General features: G+C 31.8%; 2 protein-coding genes across 2 annotated transcripts in view; one reads left to right on the forward strand and one right to left on the reverse strand.

The window, feature by feature from the left end:
• Positions 1-5,462: 5,462 nt before the first annotated feature.
• Positions 5,463-20,224, reverse strand: part of LOC115877859 — a 61,862-nt gene continuing 47,100 nt past the window's right edge. Inside the window, exons 2-6 of the mRNA XM_030894200.1 lie at positions 6,788-6,956; positions 6,535-6,717; positions 6,237-6,338; positions 6,023-6,136; positions 5,463-5,912 (exon numbers count right to left, since the gene is read on the reverse strand). Coding sequence (XP_030750060.1) covers positions 6,042-6,136; positions 6,237-6,338; positions 6,535-6,717; positions 6,788-6,911 — 504 coding nt within the window. The 5' untranslated portion in view covers positions 6,912-6,956 and the 3' untranslated portion in view covers positions 5,463-5,912; positions 6,023-6,041. The remainder of the gene's footprint in view (positions 5,913-6,022; positions 6,137-6,236; positions 6,339-6,534; positions 6,718-6,787; positions 6,957-20,224) is intronic.
• Positions 11,238-19,172, forward strand: LOC115877855 (trypsin alpha-3-like). The gene is made up of 5 exons (XM_030894197.1): positions 11,238-11,364; positions 13,692-13,875; positions 18,363-18,509; positions 18,571-18,782; positions 18,839-19,172. Exons 1-5 carry the CDS (start codon positions 11,319-11,321, stop codon positions 19,108-19,110), a joined length of 861 nt encoding a protein of 286 aa, XP_030750057.1. The 5' UTR covers positions 11,238-11,318; the 3' UTR covers positions 19,111-19,172.

Raw genomic sequence — 20,224 nt, forward strand, 5'->3', positions numbered from 1 at the left:
AACTATTTAATTATTATTTAAGAAAAAATCAAGTCCGACTCTGTTTTTTAAATTATTTAATGTGATTATATTCATCGCAACAATACTAATCAGTGCTAATTAACATTGAATAAGGAAAATTGAGCCAAATTGAAAGATTCAAATAAATAATATCCAGACCAGTTTTTTCGTTCAATTTTATTTATAGCTTTTGAATAGATCTTCTTCTTATACTTTCGAATGCATTTTGTACTCTTTATTGTAGGTAACTGCCGAGATGTGTTGATTTCACTTTTTTGTAAAATTTGGACCTGTCGAATTACTTGACGTCATCAGCCAATCAAACTGACCAATTTGACTGACCAAACTGACCAAAATGACCAAATCAAACCAAACCAGATCTTCCGGGGAAATGATTTGATTGTTTATATTACATTTTATTTATATTATTTTTCATTATTTTATTGCATTTGATTTTCCGTATTCAACCCCACGTCACTGTTAAGTTTGAAAGCTTATCAATATTGTAACGAGGAATATATTAAATATTAAAAAACAGAGCCGGACTTGAAATTAGTTTAAATAAATTGTGTCCAAATTTCCAAAACTATAACTTAATAAAAAAATATTATGTGTGGCATATCATTGTACTCAGGAGAGCAAGTTCTTTCAAAATCTGAAATAAAAAATGCAGGTCGGTATATAAAAAAATTAAGTTGGCCTCTGTATCTCACAAATTATCCAGCTGATTTAAAAATTTGATTTTCTGAAAAGTAACGACAAGAAAAAATAAAATTGATTTTTAAAAATATCCGTTTTTCCAAAAAAACTCGGCAATCCTTGAAATTTTTAAACCTTTTTTGATGGCATCTTGGTGAACATCCCAAAGCGCAACTTTACCCCAATTTAACCATGTTCGTATCTATTACGGTTACCGAGTTACCAATGCTCGTACCTCGAATTTGTAGCACTCTGTATATGGTTATATGGTTTTGTTTTTATTCTTTGATTGATTGTTATTGATAGAATTTTAAATAAAGTCTTTTTTGCTATTTGAATATGTTAAAGAGGCACAACATTTTTTTTAGTTCAATGCTATGGAAAGGGTGATAATAATTATTATCGAAAAATGTTATACCTTAACAACAGCAAAAAATATAACTGTAATCAAAATTAATAATAACCATCTATCAAAGAATAAATCCGAAATTATATTACCATAGAAACGCCTTTTGATTTTTAGAACTTGAAAAAATTCAACCATATTTTCATGTTTTTTTAATTTTCTCTAAAACCGTATGGAAATTTGGAAAAGTATAAACGGCATTAACCATTTTAGAACAAGCAAAACATCTTATGAAGAATGCATTTTACTCAAAATGTCAATAATAAAAGAGTTTTTTCCTCTTGTAAAGACAATCCTATTTACTATATATCAATCAGATTAGATCGGATATATATGTTAAAAAATCTCACGGTTTAAATTTTAATGAATAAAATTGTTAAATCATAATAAATTTAATACGCAGTTTTAGCTTGAATCGAATCTACGAAAATTGATTTCACTGCTTGATCGATAAGAACTCAATCAATTACAATTTTTCTACGAAAAGTATATTGTCGATTTAATTAAACCTTGTTAATATAATGTCATCGTAATATCTACAGACGACCAAAGTACTTACAGACCATGTGTAAAATTAAAGTTTTAAATACTCGCTGGGTTCTTGAGTTTTCAAGTACAAACATCCCTTTTGTAAAAAAACGTAAGCGGTTTGATTTCAAAGGTAAACATATAAAAGGTAAAGATTATTTCTATGTAATCTATTAATAGAAAACAAGATTAATAGAAAACGTTTAGATATCAAATTATATTTCAAATTTAAATAAAAATTGATTGATTTTGATTGGTGGTATTGCAGTTTGCATCACCCAAGTGCTTTTGCACTTGATTTTCTTTCTTTACCATCCATTTTTACACAACAAAAGATAATAAAATAAAAATAACACAGAATAAAATAAAATAACTAAGTTGGTTATGTTAAAGGGTGATAGGTGTTGTAGAACGTAGAATGAGTAGAAGGGGAGGGTTAATCACTGGAACCTTAAAGATCTGTTGTGCCCCCCTTCTTTAGTTATAACATACAGTCTATAATCCATCATACATTTTCCTGTTGTAGGGGGAACAGGGTATTTCCCATTCTCCTCTGACAACAAATGCTCTTCCCCCAACGGGTATCTCCGATTACTGTCTTTACTGTCCGACTTACTGTCCTTCGTGGAGCAATCGGAGGGTTCTCCGTGCTTCTGCTCCGCTAAGACTCAGCGGATCGTCTAGCCCGCCTGGTTAATCTAGGCCGGATAGACGAAACGGTAGCTTGTGTCGATTGCTGGGTCTAGAGGTAGGCTCCAGATTCTTGCTGGAGAAGGTGGTAGCTTGTGTGCCACTTGTGGAGGATGTAGACCATCCGCCTCTCCTATAGTTCCCTTTGAGTTTGGTTGGAACTTTCATTGTTAATGTTCCCAGTGTCGCTAGGGGGTCTCCCCACAGCTTCACCTATGGTGTTTTTAATACTAGATCTCATAGTGTGCCCACGAGTTGCTAGGGATAGTCAGTCCACTTCACAAAGTTCCGCATGTAGAAGTAAGGTATAAATACAATGGGGTGCCCCCTCGTACCCTAAGGTTGAGACCAATAAAGGCTAGTCTTCTGTCTAGCCACGTCACTCTTTAACCTGGTCTTACCATAGAATTATTTAGGTTTTTTGGTGAGGTTGTCTCCTACGGTAGCACCCTCTACCCGTGAGACATGACAAACAGTAGGGGGTGTCTGGTACGGTGGACAGGGTAGCCCCCGTCCGGCATCGTTTTATGTCTTGGTGCAATTATCTGGCTATGATACTACGAGTACAGTCAGGGACCAGACAGTTAGATGCTTCTTAGATTCAGCCAAAGCGTTAGAGAAGATTTCCATCTGACTAAGAGTTTCCCCACCAACGACAAGGTCTTGCATCTCCTAGGGGAAGGTGATAGGCGTTAAGTATATAAATATATAAAAGAGGAAGTCTTGACCGATCTTTCTTCGATATGGAATGTGATATATTTGTCTATTTTTCAAATTAAACTATTTACACCCTTAAAATAGGAAATAAAATTTTCGAAAGCTTGGCGTGTGTAAAAAAATTATTTAATTTTTTGTCTTCAGACCGCTATCTCCAAAAATTTTCTTTCAACTTAATTTTTGTTATATATGTTGGAGGCAGATGCCGAATTCGGCCTATGTCCGAAATAATTAGACATATGACGATTTGTCCATACTAAACTTGCTAGATGCCGAAACAGTGAGCGATTCGGCATCTGACCAACCCAATTTAGCCACTCCTTTTGGTTGGATTGGTTTAGTTATTTGGCGAGTTGGTTAGCGTGATTATTTGGGGGTGTTAATTCATTGGTTGTAGCCTATATGTATCATTATTTCGGCATCTGGGATGTCTTGTGTCTAGTATGGACAGATCGCGAAGTGTCTAATTATTTCGGCCACGGGCCTAATTCGGTATCTGTCTCCAACATATATATATATATAAATGTGAATGAAATATGTATTTCTTATAAAGGAACTGTATCATATCGCGGGTGATCTGGTAAATGTTCCTATCTACTGAAACAATAATTTTACAGGAGGCAATAAAAACGGTATTTTCAAAAAACGGGACGACTTAGAAGGCTGGGCTATTGAAAATACATTATAATGTATGTTTTCTATTAAATACTATTTATTTGGAAGCAATTAAACTGTAAACTTGTTTATTAAATCAGATAGGATTTTTTGCTTTTGTTAAAATAGCACATAGGATTATTTGTATTTTAGAATTAAAAAGGATAGGACGTTTGCTTATTTTGCTTGACTTTAAAGTAAGATAGGATAATTTGCTTTCATAGCTTTATTAGCAAAAAACATTACAAAAAATATAAAACCACAAAAATTGTCAAACACTTCTCAACTTAATGCAAAAGATTATCATAAAAGTAGTGTGTATCTTTAGGAATAACGGATTTTAGTTCTTGAAGATGTTTCCACTTCTCATTTTTTATCTTACATGGTGCAAGAAAAAGCGATGGGTAATCGAAAATTGGATTTAACTTTTTTGGACGATTCGGTAAATCTATGTATTCATTGTGAAAATTAAGCTTCACTTGGATTTACCCATTAGGTGAGTATCTTATAACCCGAATGTCGTTAATTACGGGGTCTTTTGCCATTTTTCCGGGTCTGATGGTCTGATACCGTAAATCTTTGGCCAATGAATAGTTTAAAAAAAAATCAAACTCTAGAAGTTTCACCCTGTATGGAAAAGGTGTTACCCTAGCCTCTTTGGTCACGCTGACATAATCACTAGGCAAGTGTATTTCACGATTTCTTAGTTTCCTTTCGATAGTGCTATGAACCGAGTCACACTCCATCTGAGTATAACCCGGTTCAAGATACTTCTGAAATACTTCTACTTGGTTTATCATGGCAAAATTCAACAGGGCGTTTGAAAGAACAGTATTTCTATTCTGACTCGGGCAACCATCTGACCAGATTATTATTGGTTTTTTTTTCATCAGTTAAACAACTTTGAAGATAATCCAGAATACATGACGTAAAAGTCGATGCAACAAGTTGGTTATTTTGATCTTCGGACCACCAATAACAGATAACATCCTTGATTGCTAAATTGAAAATTGTAAAATTATGGCAACACAATTTAGTTTTAAAATAAATTTTCCGGCATTGAGATATGGGGACAACCTAACTGCTTGTACGTCCATTGTTATAGTTACGGTATTATTTTCTTCGGCCAAAACCTTATCTTTGGATTTTTCTTCTCGGGCTTCTTGCTTCCGCTTTTGGTGTTGCGCGTACATTTCTTCTGAAACATTTCCACATTTAAAAGAGACACATGTGTTACATTGATCTTTTTTAGGGGTATAGACTGAAAAGTTTTTAGTGTGGAAAACTTTACTAAAGGATTTCCTAGCTAAATGTGGAACCCCTGTTTCTTAAGTATAAGTCAAATACAGTTTGTAAACGTCACTTATAGACTGAAAATGGGGTTCTAAGTAGAGTTTTAAAGAATCTCTTCTACAGTAGTGTGCCGGTAGTTTTGGCAGTTGTTCAAAAAATTGTTCTAGGATCTCATATTGCTGTTTATGTTGTTCCTTAACTTTTTGTTTTACGTCGACTCTGTTTTTCTTTTCTGCATGCATACCACAGAAACTCTGATCGACCCATGCATGAACGGTTTTGTAACCAAGACATAATGTATTCAGAAACATTTGTCGGCAAACTTGTAGATTATCCAATGTATACTTGTAGCTACCTTGTCTTATGCATGGTCGATTTGTTGTCTTACGTTTTGTGATATTCTTTTCTATATTCGAAGCCACGAATACCCGCCTTTGATCCGAATTCATAGTTTTCCAAAATTTATCAAAGATGTTTTTTCTTCTATATTCTGTAAACTCAGAACAATGTCGATTCACTGCTTTTTCACAAGCCTTTGATGAACAACGTGGTTTCAATTTTCACCCTGTTTTAACTATATTCTGTTGCCTTTTTCCAGTTTCATCCTTTTTTATACCAAGGTATTGTTCTCCTTGGATACGTAGCCTTTTATTCTTATTTCTTGACCACTCCATTTCATTTGCCTTGATTCGTCTTTTCCTTTCTTCATTCAAATCTATGTCTACTTTATTTAATTCTGCACTAGCGACGGTTTCTTCTGCTATATTTTCATGCTCACTTTTTGAACTTTCTGACGATATTTCTTCATTACTAGGCTCATAATCACTTCCTGAGTCATTTTCTAATTCTTGATTCGACGCGGGATAAGCTTTTTGTGTTAATTCCATCGAGTTCTCTTCGTGTACTAAGGTCATATTCATAGTACCTAAAAAATAAAGCGTGTAAAAACTGTGCCAAAATGTACACATTTATTTCTGGTGTTAAGTTAATTAAACAATGAAATGTGCATGGGATTAAGAATTGGTAGAAAATTACCGCAATTTTCTGCTTTAGTTCAGAAATAGGTGCTTTCGTCTTGATGAAATAAAGAATCTTGTTTCTCAGAGCCTACCAGATTCCCATCATGTTCTAAGGTTGAAAATGAAGTGCCTAATAAAGCGAAAACAGTAAAAAATTGTAGGTTTTTGTATGCCAAATTGATTTTAACAAACAATTGGGCATGGGAATAGAGATAAAAATAGGAACTTACCGTCTGTATTATAGAAATAAGTGCTTCCGTCTTCTGGTAAAACTTCCAAAGTTTGATCTTTTATAATCACGTTTTGTGCAACGATGATATTTTGTTCAACGCCTGAAACAATATTATTTACAAATTACTTAAAGAACCATAAATTAATCCTCGCACGAAAAAACGGCGTATAGTGCCTTGCATTTAAACGATATTTCGCGTAAAATAGACTTAAGCCTAAAGGTACTGGGTGTTTGCTCCAGTTTGTGCTTACGCAAGCGTACGAGGCGTGACTTAACCAAAGGTAGTCAAAACTTACCTGTCGTTGTCTCTTGATAAACCAAATTTTCTGCTAAAATAATCAGAAAATCATCCAGTTCCGGAAAACCAGTAACAATAGATTCCTCAATTCTATTTTGAGATTTTGTTTTAGGGCTTATTCGTTGTTTAATTTGGCACTCTGTTTCAATTCCCGTTGCATTTTTTAGTGCAACGGCGTTATCTATATTATTATTTAAAAGATGTAACTTATTGAGTTAACATTAGTGTAGAAATTATTAGAAATTACATACCATGTACATTATCTGATCCAGATAAATCTAAATTTCTGTCTAGGGCTCCTGGTATTTCATTATTTACTTCAGATGTAAACATTGCTTTAGCTATGCTAACTAGTCTTTTAGATCGAGAACTCATGATTTTCACACTTTTTATAAACACATTTAAACAAACCTGAAAAAACTGTAGAAGTCACCTTAATTTTAATTTAAAATATAACTAAAAATTCCAACAAGCACAAGAAGCGTGTCACGACTCGCTGGTTTTTAACGCAAAGTTATGAAGATAGGAGAAATTGCTTCTTAATATCACCCGATTATAGATAGGAGCTTTTGCTTTTTAATCAAAATAAGTAGATAGGAGTTTATGTGACCAAAATAACAGCTGGTTTTAGATAGGAGGTTTTCTTTTCTTTAAATGGTGCCGTAATTTTTTTATTTTCAGATATAACCTTTTGTCAATACGTGCATAATAACTCATAGAACGTTATGATAAAATAATCTCAATTTTGAAAAAATGGCAGATACGAGCATTTGCCAGATCACCCGCGATATAAAAATTTTACAAGAGTAAATTAAGAAGAAAATAATCTTGTACATTTTTTTCTGAATTCTCAAATTCAATTTCTGAATTCGATGTTATGCATTTGCGCTTTTGATTTTTTTTCGATTCTTGTTACTACGGGTATGCAGTGAATAATGACGAGTTGTGTTAATTTTATGATATTTAGAACCTCTAATCTAAAGATATTATTTTGAAATATGTTTTTTCATAACTTTTGGGTGTCTGATACTCTTTTCTTTAATTTTTTTATTCTACTTTATTTTAGATAAGTAATAAGAATTTACGAATAAAAAATAAAAGTTAAATATACATTTCCACAGTTTAAAATATATCAACAGCAAAATATACTATAAAATAATTGTGGTGTTGGTTTAATTTATTATTTTTTAATGTTACCTGTAATAATAAAATAAACGATTTAAAACTGCAATAGAGTAATTGTAAAATTTATCATTCAAAAGTTACCATGATGATTAAGATTATGTATGATATATCTATAGAGAGTGGTTTTGGATATTTGACTATTTTTATATTCATGTTAATAACTAAAATTAATACCGAGTTGGGACTATATTAAGGTAATAAATAATAAGTTAAAAATCATGTAAAATATAATTTTATTTGATTGACGATTAAGATTTCGTTGAAAAAAGTATCAGAAATTTATTTTTAATAAAACAATAATATACAACTCATAAACCCGTAAGAAAAACAGTGGACCATCGGCGAAGCAAAAAGAAACCCCGATGTATACAGGGTATCCCAGAAATAAGTGCAAATATTTTAACTGGTAGTATAGTTCAACCCCAAAAATACGCCTATAAGGTTCCTTTCGCGAAAAAAAAATTTGAAAAATCAAAATTTTTTGAATTTTTTTTTAGTTAAAAAAACATAATTTCCTGATAATATGGCAACATAGGTATTACATTAAATTTACAAGAAAGAAAATCCAGAAAAGATCCAGTGGTTCTCAAATTTTAGAAAAAAATATTTTTTTTTGGAAATTTCCAAAGTAAAATAACTCCGTTATTTTGGACTTTTTTGAAAAACGATAAAGAGAAAATATGTTTCTTTTATCGAGATCCACCACCCCTTAAAATACTTGCACTTATTTCTGGGACACCCTGTATAAAGGCTGCCTAATAAATATAGCAAAACTGAGCAAAATTTCATTTAACACACGCATGATAATGTATTTTGGAATGTTAAGTGTTTTTTTTTGGTTGGGTCCATTTTATTTCAAAGAACTAAGTACTGAAATTTTTGTGGCCGTGGATTTTTGAACTGGTACTTTATAAAAAAAATATTTTTATTTTTACACAGCAAACTCTACATTGTTTCAATGGAATTCCAGCTTTTTTTTTTGGTTTATTGTAATAGTTACATATATGCTTTGTCTATTTTACAGGTTAGTAAAATTAATTTGCGATTAATTTTTTTATTTAATTTGGTTAATGTTGATATAAATAATCGCAAAATTTTCACAAATATGATTGAGAATACGAATACTAACAACTAAGGACTATTGTGTTTTCTAATTATGCTACAATTAGAACATTTGTAAATGGAATGTATTGAAAATATGTATTAATGCCCTTTACAATAATATTGAAATATTTAAGAAATTAAGAGACAGTATAACTTACAATTTATTATTGTTAGAAACTTATTAAAGCTTAGAACAATTTTTAAGATTTTCTTTAATATATATGTATAGTGTAATAAACCTTATTTTATTTTACTCTAACAATATAATTTCTACCTAGTATTAGGAAATGCAATTCCGCACCAAAATCTCAATCCCGCAAACCCGCGGGATTAAAGCAATCAATCCCGCGGATCCGCAAAATTGCGGGATTGTAAACAATAAATGCTCTTCTTTTCTCTCTCCGATTTTGGGATGCGGTTTGGACCAGGTTTTAGACGCATGTATTATGATTAAGATGCTATGTGGTTTTCGAAAATATATTTAGCGAATTCTCGTATACAGAGTATTTTATAATAGTGTACAAATTTGGTCAAGAATTTTTTCTACCGAAAATTTATAATTTTTGAAAAATCGAAATTTTAACTATGTACTACTAATCTGTATTGAAATTAGAAAAAACAATTTGGTGTTTTTTTTTAATTTTTCGTTTTAAGGAAAATACGAGTTTTTTCGAAAAATATGCATTTATAGTCATACATTTGGTCCTAAATGGTACAAAAGGCATTGTACATTTTGCATAGGCCCACAATATACTGATATAGTGTGTATCTTAAACTAGCTGAACAAAAATTTGGACCGATGTATACAGTGTGTTCAAAAAATATATTTAATATTAAATGAACTTAAATTTTATTATAATTTATCTACTTATTTTGTAAATAAGAATATTATTCTGATGTTGAAGGTTTTCTTTTCAATTTGTGTTAGTTATCTGCTTTTAGATACACTCTGTAAATTTGCGGTAAAAAAGATACTTCACCAAATTTTCACACTCTTATAAAACACCCTGTATACGAGAATTCGCTAAATATATTTTCGAAAATCACATAGTATCTTAATCACCATAGATAGCATCTAAAACCTGGTCCAAACCGCATCCCAAAATTTTTTTTAGTTCAAGAGATATTTAGAGATACTTTAAATTTACCCTAAAAATTTGCTTGTTCCGATAATTATGTCCGGCAGTTTATTTGACGAAATTGTCCACAAGTACTAATTAAACGCTTTTCTTCACTTACGCACAGAAAGAAATCTAATAACTAACCTGTTTGTTTCACTTATTTTAAATGGCCAATCCGGAAGAGTAAGCCCCTGGTGTCGATCCCGCAGATCCCGCACGGTAAATCCCGCAAATTTGATCCCGCGGAATCACAGAGGGATCCCGCATTTGCGGGATCCAGCATTTGCGGGATTGCATTTCCTACCTAGTATTTATAATCCTATTCTCCTATGATAAGCACTTCTATAATATTTTTCACTATATATAACTTTAATAGATATATTACTCTATTATCAAGATACTATTATATTCCAAACACACTATATATAACTAAAAAACTATAAGATTTGTCAGCTAAAAAAATTTAATTTAAAAGAGTATGATATACGTATTTTTAGATCAGATAATGTAAGTTACATTTTGCTTCTAATAATAGCAGCAAAATTACCTACCAATAATAATATTATTTAAAATTTGATATAATGAATTAAAAGTTATCAGTTTCGAAAGAAAAAGTCGATTCGATTTTTCGATTTTTTTATTTACACTGAAAAAACAAAATATATGATTTAGACAAAAATGGAGTCCAATATATTCTAATGTAGTTTGTTTCAAGAAAATTTAAATCAAGTAAATATTGAGTCGTATATTGGAATAAAATATATCTAATTACCTAATTATTAGATAAGTGTTTTGGTGTATTGTGCTAAATTAGTGTTTTATTTTGCTGTTGTGTGTGCGCTGCGATGTACACCAAAGATTCCAATCCTCAACTGTTAATATTTTATTCCAATAAATAACTTTGTGTTTTTGTGGCCGACCAAGTTTGTGGCAGTTCAAGTCTGTTGCGGCCCAAATGTAGGTATATTTTTATTACATAAAAACATACAGTTTTTATCCGCAGATTCAGCCCGCAGGCCAAATCGGCAGGCCAAATCTTCTGGTGTATGGGGGGCTATTAAAATATGCTTTAATTAGAGATATATTTTTATTACATCTGGTCATAAAAGAAATACATTTCTAAAAATAAGCATTAATTTATACAAAGTAAATAATTATGATTTATTTCTATATAACAAAAATTCATTAAATACACCTTTATTAGCCAATTTATGATTTTTTACAGTGTATATAGGCGACGCATTCATAGGCTGAGTGGGGGTTAAATCTAATATTCTTTTTAACGACCATTAATTGATAAGACGATAGGTTTATTTATATAAAAACGCATCTCCTCAATGGATAAAGTACACTAACATTAGCGTTAGCAAATATGAAGGTTCTTCTAGTACTGGCAGCTGTTGTAGTAGCAGCTTTGGGTAAGATATATTTACTCTTATTCTTTTTATAAATGAAATAATCTTGTCATACAATAAGCTAATTAAAAAAAAAATGATCATATATACAAATTTTCTTTTCGTGTTGATAAGAAAAACGCTATAGAAGTTTCTCTAGACGGCTAATACTATTGAACAATATTACAAATTGCATAATATTATTGACTATCTCGGTTTAGTACTAAAGACTGAACGAATTTAAATTTTATTGAACCATATTTTTTTATTGAACGGTCTATGGATAATATTGCGCTGTATTATTTAGCGAAATCGTGGAATTTTCGGTATAATAAACAAAGACTTTTGTATAAACAAATGGCGGAAAAGTAGAAAATTACAAAAGAAAGAAAATTTATTGTTGATTGTAAATAAAAATAAAAAATATAAGGAAATGTTTTCCCACGTAATCGAAGCAGTCAAATAACTAATCGTCGGTGAAACGTGATAAACTGCTAACTCCATTATTCCTAATTTTACAGGAGAGCAAAAAAACGGTACAAAAAATATGTACACATGTGGGAAGTATTTTGATGCGTTAATATTATAAAGAGATAAGAATTTGATTGGCTGGGGAACAATAAAACTCAATATTTCGTGTTACGTCATTTTTTTCCGACACAATAGGGAGATAGCAGATATTCGTCTTGCAGAAATAAGAAATAAAAATATACTTCTGGAGATAGCAACCTTTATTGTTTGAAATTTTGAAAGTGGAAATGAATATTACCCGAACAGATTTATAAATAATCAATTAAATTTAAAAAATATGATATTCATAACCATATATTTATAATATCATCGGTCTAGAAACAAAACATACAAGTCCAAAAACGAATAAATTTTTAATGAAAATTTTAAAATTTTTTGCATTTTTAAAGAACTGAAGTAGCAGAATTTTGGACTTAATGAATATGAAAATAATTTAAAAATTAAACTTATAATTCTTAGAAGATATGGTAGAATCCTTCCATGCTTATCTTAATTTTTATACAACGGTAGTAGACCGAGCTTGGAAGACAGTGCGTGATTTTATTAAATTTTTATTACTTTGCTCCTTATTTTTTTAATTTTTATAAAAATTATGTATCATTTACGTGAAAATACGTTGAAAAAAATAAAACTGATTAGGTATTATGGAAATTCTTGTACACGTAAGTAATGTTATTTAAACTATTTATAGCACGCCGATGAATTGCTTGTATATAGAGAATTTCGTTTTTCCCCGTACCCTTTACGGATACCCCGTATTACAGAACAGATCGACGCAGGGTCGAACTGGCCATATTATATAGATAACTATTAGGGGGACCCTTTATATTCATTAATAATTAATGAGAATTAAGAATAATTATTATTCTTAACAATATTTGCTTTCGCTTTGCATTATGGAATTTGCATTGCATTGGTTTACCTTGCATTAGGGTAGTTCCCTGATTTCTATACAGGGTGAGAAATTATACTCTTTCTAATGGTATACTCTTTCTAATGGTATAAAATACAATACTCTTTCTAATGGTATAAAAAAACTTATTAACGTAAAAAATGGAGTTAGCAGGTTATCACGTTTCACTGACGTAATGTTTGTTTTTTGTCAATAACAATGACATGTATTGAGATTTTCCATTCCAAATATCTTGAGAATTGCTTACCACCATTTTTACCAAGAAATCCATTTTACGTAAAAAATGACGGAAATGTATTAAAAACTATTTCACTCAGTAGTTTTATACAGGTACAAACAAAAAAAAGTTATTATTCTTCAAAACAGTCAAAAACATGTAATAAAATTTCTCATGTTAAAAAATACCCAGACACCAATTTTCATACAAATATTCACGTTAGTTGAGAAACTATTTGAAAAAAAAACTAGACCATGTATCTCCGAAATATATTTTCTCTTTGCCGTTAAGTAAAAAATAACCGAGTTATTCAAATTTGAAAATTTAAAAAATATGAATTTATTCAAAAAATAATTGAGAGCCACCGTTTTTTTTTCTGTATATGCATCCCTTTTAGTATCGTAACCATGGTAACAGAGATTAAGAAATTATACCGTGGGAAAATTTGCGGTGTTCAGGCAGTTCTAAAATATACAGGAAAATTTAACAGAAAATGCACGATTTTCAACATTTTTTTAGAAAAAAACTTCATAGACGTTTTTCTGGGGTCGACATAGACCACCCCGAAAATATTTGCACTTATTTAACATTCTCCTTGTATATTTGGATATCATATTACTATTACAAAAGAAAATCATACATAAAAATATTTATTTTATTTCGTACACTATATCGGCCTTCTTTTTTTAGCTGATGGTTACATCCAGCCAGAGTTATACCCAACGATACCCAGGGAGTACTCAAACAGTTCCGACTTGAAAATAGTTGCTGGTTCGAACGCCGTCAGAAACCAATTCCCTTACCAAATTTCCCTACGTGTTGTTTCTGGAACTAGCCTTTTCCACATTTGTGGAGGATCCATTCTCAGTCAAAGGTAATACAAAATGTTTAATTGCTGATGTATTTTTGAAGAGTTGTCTACTAGATGTGGATAAATATACGTCTTCCTACTTGAACCAAAAATATAAAAGTATCGTATCTGTAGTCTTGAAAAAAAGTGTCATGAAAATGTCTTTCTAGTTGCTTATATTTACAACACATTTAATATTTTTCGGCAGCGATGTTTTTGTAAATTGTTTCACCTGGTCATGTTGAAGTTTTTGAGAACGTCCTCTTAGTCTAGCCATCTTGCTGCTGTTACAACGAGCATCTAAATTATCTTCTTCTTACTCACGTTCCCTGTAGTATTGAGCAATAAAAAGGATTGAAAGAGAAACGTTCGGTCAGCATGTAAAATACCATACCATAACGTGGTATACTGATGCTTCCAAAACCAAAGCAGGGACAGAGATAGGAGTATTTGAGCCGAAAACTAAATACTCCAATCCAATGGTCAGCTGCCTTAGCATTGTCCAGGCAGAAATCTACGCTGTCGAAAGATGTGTACAATTTCTCTTAGATAGGAATTATGGAAAACAGGAAATTGCCATCTTATCCGATAGTCAAGCAGCACTAAGCGCGATCAACTCAGTAACCACAAATCCGAAGTTGGTCAAAGAATGCCTAGAGAAGCTGAACAAATTAGGCAAAGAAAATAAAGTCCAAGATGGGCAATGAAAAAGCAAACGATCTAGCTAGAAAAGTAGCGAACACTCCACTACCAGAACCGTTCTGCTTTCCAAGCGGAAACTAACTTAAAGCGAAACAACCCAAACCAACAAGAACCCTTTCAAGAACCCAAAAGACTCCACCCGTAACCTGGAATGGGAATCCTCCAATGATCTAAAACAATCGAAAAAGTTTCTCAGAACTTACGATCGAGAAGAAAACAAAGATTTTTGTTGATTTAAGTAAAACAATCTTCGAGTCTCAACCAACACCTCAACGAATACCTCAGTAGATTGAAGCTGAGAAACAATGGCAAATTCAGATTCTGTAGGGAAAATGGGGAAACACCAGAACACCTTGTTATTCAGTGCGCCGAGACGACAACCGTTCGTGCCATAAACTTTGGTATGGCTGATGTCGAAGATAGAAAGCTGGCCTCTGTGAAGCCGTCTCAGATACTGGCTTTTGTCAAAGTCCTGAGACTGTATGACGAGTTATAACTCGTTATAACTCAAGAAAGGGAAACACACAATAGATTTAAGGTAAGGTCGCGGTGATTAACCCTCCTCTTAAACATCTACTATTACTACTCAGGTTTTCAAAGAACTTAAGTTTTCGTTGTGTTACCATGATGGACAATTTTTGTTAATATATAATTCTTTTAGTATTGATTTCTATACGCAGTCCAGGGGATGCTACAGATTGGATATTTTGAACTCTTCATATAGTATGCTCAAAGTTCATGCTGCTCCAAAATGTGCAATTAAAAACACAAAAGTTTTGAGGATTTTACACACTGACGATTTTTTATTATTTTAATAATATCAGCAGATGAACTATTGATATTCACTGAGATCCTATATAAATAATTTCGCTACAATTTGTACATAGTGTATGTTAGACGTCGCTGACTCCATTGATGTGATCTATTCCGGTTTTTTCATTTAATATTGTCTTTTGGCTATTTAGACGAAATAGAAATCTTTATTTTTGTCCATCGACGATAATTTGGGACATTTCTTAGACGTCTTTTGTAAGAAGTGTAGTATCGACAGCAAAAAAAGTCTATTTTTTCCCTCAGTACTTACACTATCCTCCAAAAATGCTTCTAGAAGTCCATCTCGAAAAAAATATATTTTCCTTGATTTAAGTAAGAACAATGTTCGGATTGTCACGGGTTTTTTAACAGGATACTGTCTTCTAAACGAACACTTCAGTACATTGAAACTGAGAAACAACGGGGAATGCAGATTCTGTGGGGAAAATAGGGAAACATCAGAACATCTCATCACTGAGTGCGTCAAAAACGAAAACCGTTCGTGCCATAAGTTTTAGTATGGCTGATCTCGGAGATGGAGAGCTGGCCTCCGCGGAGTCGTCTCAGATCCTGGCTTTTGTTAAAGCCCTGAGACCAGTGGCGGCTGGTCAGGGTAGGCAAGGTAGGCGGCGCCTACCCTAAAATTTTGGCAGAATTTAAGCGGTTTATTACATTACATTATTTACTATTAATGTTGCCAATACATAAAAATACTGTTAATACAAGGAAGCGTGTTTTAATAATCAATATTATTTTAATATTTATGGTCTTGTATTTTAAAATATTCACTATCGCTGGCATACGCTGACTGTGCCACTGCGTTAGGAAACAAAATAATTTTGACCGTTGGGGTGCCTTTGTTCGGCGATTTCTGCATCGCTTACTATCAGGGTTGATGCACGACGTACGGCAGTCTTCTGTCACTGTCTAACTCATCGTGCGGTAGCGACGCGATGTAAGTCGGAGTTGTATAGTATTAAGGCGGGGCTTAGGCGAAATCTCCGGTCGCCTTCGCATGAAGTCGTTGAGGCTCGGTAGGCTTAGAAGTTAAGGGGATATTTCCGATATTTCATAAGGGGATATATCACGGATATGTCACATTTCATTAAGGGGATATTTCATATGATTCATTATACGTAGCATTTAAAACTTTTATATGAAAATTCAAAAAACGTTTAAAGCAAATTGGAAACATTTTTCGGGCTTATCCGAGATTATTCAAAATTATTTGATTTAACAAACTTGTTATATTGATAATTTCCAAAGCATTTAATAGTGATTTAACAAACAAAAAATCTTATTGACCAACGTAAATTAATGAATAAATTGCAGGTATTAATAATAGATATGAAAATTTCGATTATATAATAATTTAAGGAGAATAATAATGGAAATATATTTCCAGAGGCTATCAAATTGTTTTTTTTATTGTTACTACACCATTTACAAGTACTTAGGTTGAGAGACATTTTTCATGTTTGAAATGCATTAAAATTTATAGCAGAGATTTCATGAAAAATAAACGTTTATCGTCACTTGCCTTACTTTCAATCTAAAAAGATCTTTTCACAGCTCTTTAACAATCTGATGATTTACTGATATAATAATAAATAACTTTTCTTTATTAAGAGACCGACTCATCAATTTAATGTATAAAACATAATTATTCTTTCTCTCAATACTACCAATTTTTAAGTTTGCGTAAATAAATATAAATAAAATAAAATTCTATGGTGTACTACATAATGACTCCATAGTAATAGATAAAAAAACATAGATATACTTGTACATTATGTGATTACGTTGAATACTGTTATTTTTGCTTTAGTTTTGTCCTAAATATTCTTGAGCTATGTTTATAGTTTCACAACCCAGAGATAACATATATTTACAAACTGGGTTAGGATATTATGTAAATTAGGGGGGGGGGGGTAAATAGACGGCAACTAAAATTTTGTCGCCTACCCAGTCACAAAGGTCACGAGCCGCCACTGCCTGAGACTGTATGATGATTCTTGTCTTGTTCTGTATGATCTTTCATTGTTAAAGCCCTGAGTAGTATGATGAGTTATAACTCATTATAACTCAAAAAATCAAATAATCTTAAAATGGAAAGAGTTATTTTTTTAATGGGCCTCTAACTAGAATTATTTTGTATTACTTTGGTATTACAAAAGAGACAAAAAATATACCGTGAAAATGTTTTAACATGCATTAATTAAATTTATTATCCAATTGATTTCACTAACGCAATTATGATCATTTTTGAAACAATTTTTTTGATCAAATTTGAAACTATTAAAGTATTTATATGTTTTTAAAAATAATTTATTTAAAAACATTTTTTAAAAAAAAATATTTTTTTTTCTAAACATTTTATTCTCAACATCGAAATTGTGGCCTAAGTTCTTTATTGTGCCTATTAGCTATTGAATTTTGGTACTATATATTTGAGTTATATTCTCTGATTTATCATTATTATGATTATTTGTCATTTATACTATGACTGGTTTACGTAGCTCATAAGAATATTTATACTGAATAGTCTTATACCAGTTCTACTATTCTGGTCTAACGATGGAATGTTATATTTAAGAAAGTTGTAGCCAATTGTTGGATAGATTGAGCAAGCAATCTTTGTACAAGCTCATCTTTGTTGTCTTTTCATCGTATTTTCTTTCATTAATCACAGTTTCTTTTTTCCTCCTTTGAATTACATTTATACATAGCTTGAATTAATTCAGAAATTTTTAATATTCAGGTGAAATAGATTAAACTGATTGTAATTTTTGGTTTGGTTTGGACCAATTCTGAGTTTTTTTTTTCGATCGTAGGGCATGTATAGTGAAAGAATAAACAATTTCGACAGACCTCACAGAAGTTATTATTTATTTGTCTAGCAAAAGGACAAACAAATTTCACTGTCTTATATTCTCTTATTGTAACAGATTTATTACACTTTTAATGCTTCTAAAAATTAATCGTATATATTCTAGATGGGTCCTTTCGGCTGCTCACTGCACACAACGTGCCGCCAATCAATTCAGAGTAACCGCTGGTATCTTGTTGCAAACCGACACTGGAATTGCCAACCAACAAACCGTAGCTGTTTCTTATTATGTTAACCATGCTTCGTACCCAGGGTAAGAAAAATCAAGCTTGTTTACTATTTCAGGTAAAGTAACTTAAACCATTTTTTTGTAGAGGCAACGTTGTTGCTGCTAACGATATCTCCGTGATCCGTCTGGCCTCACTCCTTACCTACGGAGTCAACGTACAACCCATTGCACTTCCAGTTGCTGGGGCCGTTCCTAGCGGTACTGCCGTTGTTTCCGGATGGGGATCCCTTGGACCCCCAACCAACTCTGCCCCAAACAACCTTCAGTTTGTTAACGTTCCAATCTTGGCTAAAGCTCGTAAGTAAATATCAATTAAAACTTAATATAAGTTAATACTAACATTTTATTGACAGAATGTGCTAATGTAATTGCACAACTTTCTGGAATCATCAACCCCTTCAGATCTGCCCTTAACGTGTGCACGACAACCCGTTCAGCTTCAAGCATCGAAGCTGTCTGCAGTGGTGACAGCGGTGGCCCATTGGTCGTCAACTCTCGTGTGGTCGGTGTTGTTTCCTGGGGATACAGTCCATGTGGAAACGCTGGATTCCCATCCGTTTATGTCGACACAGCTGCTTACATCGCCTGGATCCAACAAAATACTAACAATCTCTCCAATAATTAATGATGTTAACTATGTACATTTATTTCGTTTTATGTAAATAATAAAATGAAGCATATTAAAAATTGTTTTATTTAATTAAAAATGTTAAAAAGCGATATAATCAAAAATAATTTATCCTATAAAATCATTTAGATGATTCATTCCAAACTGAAATTTAGCCATTTATGCATTAAGAAACATGCTTACTCTTAAGATTAGTTATACATATAATAAACAAAACTGCAAATAGTCTAAAATAATAAAACTGAAAAAGAAAATAATAATAAACAATTAATATAAAAATATATATTGTCGTAATCCGATGCGGATAATAATGTTACAACCGAACACTTCTTCTTCAAGTTTTTCGATGAGAATATAATATAAAGTGTATATCCGCCAAATGAAATAAATTGGATAATATACAGGGTCGCTGATATGTATGGGAACGGTCGATTATTAGGTAAAATATGAAAGATACCGCAAAAAGTTAAATAATACAAAAGTTATAGGGTTTTTAAGTGTCTAGTAGCTAGCAGTAAATTTAAGCACACAGGGTGGGTCATAAATTTGTGGCATATATTTTTTTTTTAAAATGCAACCCCCTATATATTATTGTATATTTCAATTCTTCCTTCAATTTTAAGGAATAATCATAATACACATAATGTACCTAAATTCAACCATTTACGAATTATGAAGTTTTATTATAAAATGTTAAACGAAAATTTTGTAATTTCCAGACTTCATATAATCTTTCTTTATAGATCTATAAATGCTAACTTGAAAACAAATGTCAAATATTATTAAGTATTACAGTTTCCGCAGAATGGCATCGTTAAATGAAACCGAACACATCGAAATTAATTAAATCAAATTGTTTAAGTGATATTTTCAAAAGTCAATAACTCGGAAACGGTTGGGTTAAGGTACATTGTGTGTATCTCTTAGAATTGAAGGAAGAATTGAAATGTAGCAATAATATACAGGAGGTTCCATTTAAAAAAAATAACTTTGATGTGTAATGACTTTATGACCGACCCCGTATACTTAAATTTATTACTCGCTAACAGGCATTTAAAAATCTATAAATTTTATATTGAACTTTTTGCAGCACCTCTTATATTTTACCTAA

This window comes from Sitophilus oryzae, unplaced genomic scaffold, assembly GCF_002938485.1.
Source record: "Sitophilus oryzae breed Bouriz unplaced genomic scaffold, Soryzae_2.0 scaffold_1499_pilon_pilon, whole genome shotgun sequence".
Taxonomy (NCBI): domain Eukaryota; kingdom Metazoa; phylum Arthropoda; class Insecta; order Coleoptera; family Curculionidae; genus Sitophilus; species Sitophilus oryzae.